This window comes from Akebia trifoliata, chromosome 14 (assembly GCF_017979445.1).
Source record: "Akebia trifoliata isolate Shusen 1 chromosome 14, ASM1797944v1, whole genome shotgun sequence".
Lineage (NCBI taxonomy): Eukaryota > Viridiplantae > Streptophyta > Magnoliopsida > Ranunculales > Lardizabalaceae > Akebia > Akebia trifoliata.
Genome location: NC_141388.1, coordinates 31347014 through 31355060, shown reverse-complemented (window position 1 = coordinate 31355060; position 8047 = coordinate 31347014). Strand labels below are relative to the sequence as shown.

The window sequence follows — 8047 nt, the reverse complement described above, 5'->3', positions numbered from 1 at the left end:
TTTTTTGATAAACCTACACCGACCAGCCGCCTCCAGATGTCCATGCACGAGATCATGTACAGACTACAAAGAATGTGTCAAAAGAAATTAATAAATTAGATTAGGGTATTTTCGTCATTTCACCTAAACATAAAGTTTACAAAGTTTCCGGTCCACAGCTAAAGTAGTTTCCACCTTCTCCCATAAGCGGTTTTATCAGGTCTACGGCGGTTTTTGTCTGAGTGGAACGGTTTTAGAGAGAGAAACTAAGAGTACAAGAGAGATAGACTCTCTCTCTTTAAAGTCCTAAACCGCTTTATCTGAAAATTTTGGTTTTCAGAGAGAAAGACTTCAAGTTTTGTTTTGTTTTTTTTTTGTGAGAGATAGAGAGAGCAAAAGGGATTTTGTCTTTTATCTTTCTCATTTAATTCTATTTCTTATCTTCTTCTTTTCCTTCCAATCTTTCTTCTCTTCTATTAAAATCTCTCTATTCAATCAAAACCGACTCTCTCTCTCTCTCTCTCTGAATGGTATTCATGGAAGAGAGCAGAACTTTGTTTCACCATTAATGGGGTTATCAAAAGCTCCATGAAGCAGAAAGGGAAAGAAAGCTTGTTGGGTTCCTCTCATGGCTACAAATAAAGGCAACAACAACCATCAAATGCAATCACAACAACATCAACAAGAAGAAAATCATCAGATGACTTATGAGATGATGCAGTCATCATCTTCTATTCCTGGAAATTTCATGTAATAGTGGAAGAAAGCTAGAGAAGAAAAACCCATATCTTTAAATTTTAGATTAAATTTTTTCTAAAGAGTTTAAATTTAAGATCAATTTTTTTATTTTTATTTTTTGTGTGTTAATAGAAGTAAAGAGACTACTACTGGAGCTTATGATTTGGGAGAATTAGATCAAGCCCTTTTTCTGTATCTCGAGGCACAAGATCACCCATCATTAGTTCAAGAACAAAGACGTGAGTTAAATTTCTTCAAATATTTAGATTCTAATTTTTTTTGTTTTTTTTTTTTTGTTTTGGTGAGAGATAGTAGTTGAGATTCTATTCTGAAAAAGCTTGTTTTGGGTCATGAGAAAATCATGATTAGCAGTTCAATCGAATCTGATTGTACTGTGTTTGAACGATTTCTTTCAGAAAGAATAAAATGGATTTGAAAGAGGGTTTTTTTTCTCTTTTTGTTTTTGTTTTTCTATTAGAGTGTGACATGTAACAAACTGATCATCAAATCCTTGCATATGGTCTGTGTTGTACTGAAAAGGGTACGAAAGAGAGAGAGAGAGAGAGTATTGGTTTCTGCTTCTTTTTCCTTTGTTGATTTTCCTTCCTTCCTTCTTTCTTTCTTTCTATTACAAATGCATGAAGAATACTAGAGTTTCTCTCAGGGCACATGTATAAAAGATGACTCTCTCTCCCTCTCAATATGTACATACATATTATATATTATTGTTTGCTTGTAAGTTGTGCTAAAGAAATTTAAGGCTTGTAGACTTTCATGTATGCAGAAAGCTCAGTGATCAGACCTCCAACTTTGAACATTTTCCCTTCTCAACCTATGCATGTGGAACCATCTACAAGGGTATGCAGATACATCAGATCATGTTCCCATGTAGACAATGATTAGATTGGATTAGAATGAATCAAAACTCTATTAAAGATCATTTATTGTTTCAATTATTTAAAACGAGGTTTTTAGCAGGGAAGTGCAGGTTTAGTTTCTCCAACAACTAGTAGTTCTAAGAGATCATCAGAGCCATCCATGGAGCTGACCAACCCAAGAAATAATGATGTAGCATCTAGACCTGAACCAGCCAAAATTGTCAAGGTAGGATTAAAAGTAAACAAATACAAATATTCAACATGTTATATATATTTTTTCTTTTTCTTATGTTTCATTGTTGATGATTTGGTGGTTGTGGCAGCGTGAAGGAAATAGAAAGGGTCCAACATCTAGTTCAGAGCATGATGGACCCAAAACACCTGACCCAAAGGTGAGTACTTGGTTCTCTTTTTCTCTTTTTTTTTTTTTTTTCTTTTAATCTTTGTAGTGTAAAGTTGTAGTTGCAATGTTTCATGTTGATGTTTTGCTTTATTTGTGGGCAGACATTGAGAAGGCTTGCTCAAAATAGAGAAGCAGCTAGGAAAAGCAGACTAAGAAAGAAGGTAATCATTCAACAAAAGACAACTAATTATAACTGTTCTTCTATATTCTTACAAACCAAACCAAAGTAATCAAATCTGAATCTGGGTTTTCTTTAAAATCAATTATTTATTGTTGTTTTGGTGTGTTACAGGCTTATGTTCAGCAACTAGAATCAAGTAGAATTAAACTGACTCAGCTTGAACAAGAGCTTCAAAGAGCTAGGAATCAAGTAAGTTTCCTAGAAGAACCAAAGCTTCTAGTATTGTAAGTTTTTTTATATAAAAAAATAAGATTATTTTAGTTCTTGTTGTTGATATAATGTTGGGCTTGTTTGATTAGGGTGTGTTCTTTAATGGAGGTGGTGGCCTTCTAGGAGAGCAAGGCCTTCCCTTTGGTGTCAACAATCTCGGCTCAGGCATTCCTCCAATCCCAAAAATCACCTTTTTTTAAATATTAACTAAATTTGGTTAAATTTCAAGTACCTTGATTCAACCCAATTTAGGATCTTTCGAAAATGAATTCAATTATATTGATCTTGATTATGATTACAAGGCTTTTATACCATTAGTTTTCATTGAAGTTTAATTATTCTGTCTTTGTTATTCAGAAGCCGCGGTTTTTGACATGGAGTACACGAGGTGGCTTGACGAGCACCATAGATTGATGTGTGAGCTCCAAGCTGCAGTTCAAGAACATTTGCCTGAGAATGAGCTAAGATTGTTTGTGGAGAATGCTCTAGCTCACTACGACGAGATGACAGGACTCAAGAGCTTGGCCGTGAAATCAGATGTGTTTCATCTTGTATCTGGCATGTGGAAGACTCCGGCTGAGCGATGCTTCATGTGGATGGGTGGATTCAGGCCTTCAGAGATTATCAAGGTGATAAACCTAGCTATATCTTCAATGAACAAAGAATTTTTTTTTTTTATTGCAACTCTAGATCTTACATCCTACATTTTCCCAATCTTGAAGATTCTCGATGAGTTGCCAGAAAAACTGAAAAATTAGTGTGGTTTAAGTCTAATTAGATTTACCCTAGAATGTCCTTATTTTACTTTCAAACTATTTCGAACGGTACAAACAAAAAATAATTTTTACTTTTTATTTCACTAATAAATAATTGGTGGCGTTCGGAGGCCCTAAAGAGAGCCAAATATTGTGCCAAACATTTTTTCAATAAATGGGTTAGAGATTTCAGAATGGGCTGATTTTTTGTGAGGATGATCTCTATGATGAGGAGATTATTCTCACAAACAAATCAGCCAATCCAAAACTTTTAACCTCATCAAAAAGTGATTTATAAAAATTGGACGGCCCACGATTCTTCAACTTGTAAACTAGGGTTAGAAGTTTCGAAATGAGCTGATTTTTGGTGAGGATTATCTCTCCATCATAGAGATCATCCTCACAAAAATTCAGTCCATTCTGAAATTTTTAATCCCTATTTTGAAAAATGTTTGGCTCCCTTTAGGGCATCCGAATGCTTTCTTAAATAATTAGGACATAACTTACATCTCATCCTTTATACTTACAAATTTTCTTATGTGGCATTAGATTTAGAACATGGGTGACACCAGAACCAGAATGGATTCCTCAAAAAAAATTCTCATTGACGATTTTGTTTCTCAATATCTATTGGTCTCAATGATCAATTTTGATTCTCAATCTGATTGATTCCAATAAAAGGGATCCAGAATCTTCCAATGGATTCCAGTTTTGGTTAAATGGGTACCCATTGACACCTCTTATTTAGAATTAGAATATGACTTAGATTAGGTGTGTGTTAGAAAAGTTGTCCAAAATCAAAATTAATAGCTGGAATTTTCAAATCTCAAGGAGAGCATCAGACCTACGGTTGAGATAAAAAGAGGATTCCTAGAGATTAGTGCAATTCTTTTACTAGAGATAGAGCTTGTGAGAGGTTTATTATAACATGGAGTTGCCTTGTTGAGATCTTGTAAATAAGCAATGACGAAAGCTAACGTGAAGAGTTTCCATTAAAGGAGAGAATATGGTGATATTAGTTTCCTTATGATAAAGATGTCTGTTACTACAATATTTCCTTATAGTTTGGTAGAGATAGAAGAGAATCGTGCATGCTTGGTCTCTCTCTCTCTCCACAGAAAGACACTTAGTGATGACAACAGTAATTTTGTATCTTGTCTTCCTTACTCTTTTTTGGTAGGAAGTGATAATCAATGGATAATGATACTGTGTTACGCATGTGTACGTGTAGATTATTCTAAATCATATCGAGCCATTGACGGAGCAACAGATCTTGGGCATATGTGGGCTTCAACAATCAACACAGGAGGCTGAGGAAGCTCTCAACCAAGGGCTTGATGCATTGAACCAATCTCTGTCCGACACCATTGCTTCTGATGTACTTAGCTACCCTTCTAACATGGCCAACTACATGGGCCAAATGGCTGTAGCCATGAACAAACTCTCCACTCTCGAAGGTTTTGTTAGACAGGTATGTGTCTCTTGCACCTATGTTTTAAAATTCTTCCAGTCGACTCACCTATGATTTCAATTTGACTCGGCACTCAGACCAGTTTGAAACAACTCAACTTAGCCAGATTATAAATTTGACCAATTAATTAATTAGGTGATTATATTAAATATTATTTATAAAAAATTTAAAAAAAAAACTTAACAATTCATTATTCTATTTATAAAATTTCTTGTCTAACTATTTATAAAATTCATGATGTGTGACCCCTTCACTCATTAATGTTTAGCCCTCCCTTTGGTCGACTTCATGTAAATGGAAATACCTGTAACATGGAATAAGCATTATCAGATGGCTTTTTCTACTTTGAAATATTAGAGTCAAGGAAAAGACTTGATAGCTTTGTCCTAACCAGAGGGACCTCAAGACTTTCTATAGACCATCCATCATTACTTTTCTTAATGAATGTATTCTGGAAGATGGTGATTATGATGAGATGATGATGATGTAACATCATGTAATCATCTTTACTTCTTTTATATTATATATATATATATATTTATATTTCCAAAATCTCGTAGAATTGGGTCGACTCCAAAAATTGACTGGTCATAAATGCCCACAGTTCTATATTTAAATTTATTTAATATATGCAGGGTCATTTTGGTAAAAAAATGAAGAAAATTGCAGTTATTTAATTTTTTTAAAATTACATAAACATCCCTTTTAGTATGTAATTTTGAAAAAAAAACTCTTAAATTAATATTTAAGAATGGTCTTTATTTATAGTATGTAATTTTGAAAAAAAAAACTCTTAAATTAATATTTAAGAATGGTCCTTATGTAGAAAAGGGCCTTATTTTCTTTTTGATTTGTAGAATAGTATTTGCTAAATATTATAAATCTCAATTCTATGATTTTGATATAGTAATTATTACAGATTGAAAAATCACTTCAATTATTATAAATTTATCATTTATAAGTATCAAAGTCTTACTTATTTGTATTAAAAAGTAAAATATAAAAAATGTATATATTTTCAAAACTTCAAAGTTGTGAACATCAGGTATCCCACGTGGTCTTAAAATATACATATACATTCAAGTGATTGATGGTTTATATTTATTGGGCCAAAGTATTTCAAATTATTTTATAAAAAAATTTGATGGTTATCGTGATTTGAGCCGTGATGAATATTGCTCACGGTTGGTACGCAGTTGACATGGTAAAGACATAGATCTATAGATCTTTTTCTTCGAAATACAAAGAAAAAAGATTTACGATTTTGTACCCTTACCACATCAACCATGTATAAAAAATCGTGTGCATTTATCATTCTTCTTCTGACTTGCATGCGTAACAACCCGTTTAATGTTCAATTGGATAGGCACCTATGTTTGAATTAAGTTTAAAAACATAGATTTATATGTATTTTGACTAAATTACCATTTATAATAATTATACTAGAGAATCTTCCTATCAACCCTAATATATAAATATAATTTAATATTAAGTCGTGTATTTCATTTTTTTTTCTCCTTTCGAAATACGACCTTATGAGGGCCCTATTTTCTTGATAATTGACCCACGAGTTACAAGTTACGACTTGATTGTATAAATGCCACAAAGTCATGATACGTGAAAATCATTTTCTTTGACCAAAATGCCCCTCCCTCCCTATATTCTTTACATGAAATGATTTTATCTTAGCATGTTTCATAGTCACGATGTTGCTGTCATTGACTTCCAGGATGTCACTGAATCTTCAATGATCTGACCATATAAAATTGCCACGTGTTACACTCTTTTGGCCCATTAATACCATAAACTTGTGGCCCACTTCTTGGTTTTGATTTGAACCCTTTCATCATGGACAATAATCATTGTAAAATAAAACATAGAAGAGTCTACGATTGTGGGCTTGTTAACCGAATCTATGTTTTACAACTCGTTGAGTCGACTCCATGTCCACTTGAAAACTATTTGAGGCAGATTTAAAACAGTACTGATCGATTTGTGTATTATTTATTGTCCTTTTACAAAAATAGAAAATACAAATATTACTCTTAACTCTTAAAATATTAAAAAAAAAAAAAAAAATTAAAGATATTTAATATATATTTATTTGATCTGCTCGAGTCAACTCATGAGTACATGGGTTGACTCGACTCATTCTACATATAAGCTGGTTTGAGTGTCCGAGTCTTAAACTACAGAACTAGTATGGCAATGGGGCATACATTACAGATTAAGGCCACCAAATGGATCTATTTTGGATCGGATCAAAGTTCATATGGGATCAGTCTGATTCGAATCGGATCATATCCAAAACCGATCTAATATCTATTGGGTCGGGTTTTTATTAAATCAAATGACACAATTGGATCAGGTCCAGATTGAGTAAAATCCGAATTGATATAATCTTCATATATAGAGTGGATCTCTATAATTAATATTATAAATTTGGATTCTCATCTGAATTGAAAACCACGATCCAAACCGTAAGTTATTTATCACCTTGGATACGGTTTCCGGTCCAATAAGACTTTTTGGATCTGATCTGATCTGATCCGATCCATTGACAGCCCTAATGAGGAGTAAAATATGGTTTTATATTATACATATTGGCATGAATTTGATATATTTTTAACTTAATTTTAAAAGGTTGGTTTTGGTTTGGATCTTACTGACAGGCAGATAATCTGAGGCACCAGACACTTCATCGGCTTCATCAGATCCTCACCACTCGTCAAGCTGCGAGGTGCTTCCTTGCGATGGCTGAGTACTTCCATAGGCTTCGAGCTCTCAGCTCTCTCTGGCTTTCACGCCCTAGACAGGAATAAATCCTACCACACTTTCTTTCTTTCCTTAATATTAAGGGCTCCTAAAGACCCCTTTTGACTCTTTTGCATAGAGATGTATAGACAATGCTACAGATAGATTGCTAGGTATATTTGGTCTATGATGAAGAAGAAGAAATCTCTCTCTCTCTCTCTCTCTTCTTTTCATGTTGAAATAAGAAAATATGGGCATGTAATGATTTGGCAGCTATTTCTGACTTAGAAAATATTGAAGAGAGGAGATGAAGGAAAATATATAAGAAGAAGAAGAAGAAGAAGAAGAAGAAGAAGAAGAGTTTCTTTTTTGTTCTTTGGAATGGAAGACAAAGGAGGTTAGAAGAATGGCAACGAGTGTGAAAGTCTTAACGTCCATGTGGCTCTTTTGGTTCATGCATGAAGATACTTGTTGAATTTGACAACGGTGTTTTGTATTGGACTTGGCTTTTCAAACATATTTTAGGTTATTGTCGATTACCTCCTTGCATAACTAAGCATATATAGATGCGTCCCTCCTATATGTTTTAAAGAATTGAGTTACCCACTTTAAAGTTTAAATTATATTTTGGCTTATCGAATGTTGTCCGGTATAACTGGAAGAGTATAGGAAATCACT

The 8047-nt window shown here is 33.5% G+C and overlaps 1 protein-coding gene across 3 annotated transcripts; it reads left to right on the top strand.

The window, feature by feature from the left end:
• Positions 1-212: 212 nt before the first annotated feature.
• TGA10 (bZIP transcription factor family protein) lies at positions 213-7776 on the top strand. Of its 3 annotated transcripts, none has more exons than XM_086422810.1 (11): positions 213-729; positions 850-956; positions 1502-1575; positions 1696-1821; positions 1919-1987; positions 2100-2159; positions 2291-2368; positions 2479-2554; positions 2747-3018; positions 4376-4615; positions 7292-7435. In XM_086422810.1, exons 1-11 carry the CDS (start codon positions 608-610, stop codon positions 7298-7300), a joined length of 1233 nt encoding a protein of 410 aa, XP_086278936.1. In that variant the 5' UTR covers positions 213-607; the 3' UTR covers positions 7301-7435. The 3 variants fall into 3 exon arrangements, with proteins under 3 accessions (XP_086278936.1, XP_086278935.1, XP_086278934.1); XM_086422809.1 differs by having other exon boundaries at positions 214-729; positions 853-956; positions 7288-7776; XM_086422808.1 differs by having other exon boundaries at positions 217-729; positions 7288-7776.
• The last annotated feature ends 271 nt before the right edge of the window (positions 7777-8047 follow it).

Coding starts and splice junctions, on each gene's coding strand:
- TGA10 (XM_086422808.1), top strand. CDS start 608: ATGGCTACAAATAAAGGCAACAACAACCATCAAATGCAATCACAACAA. Junction 1,988..2,099: donor CCAAAACACCTGACCCAAAG/GTGAGTACTTGG, acceptor ATTTGTGGGCAG/ACATTGAGAAGGCTTGCTCA. Junction 4,616..7,287: donor TCGAAGGTTTTGTTAGACAG/GTATGTGTCTCT, acceptor TCTTACTGACAG/GCAGATAATCTGAGGCACCA.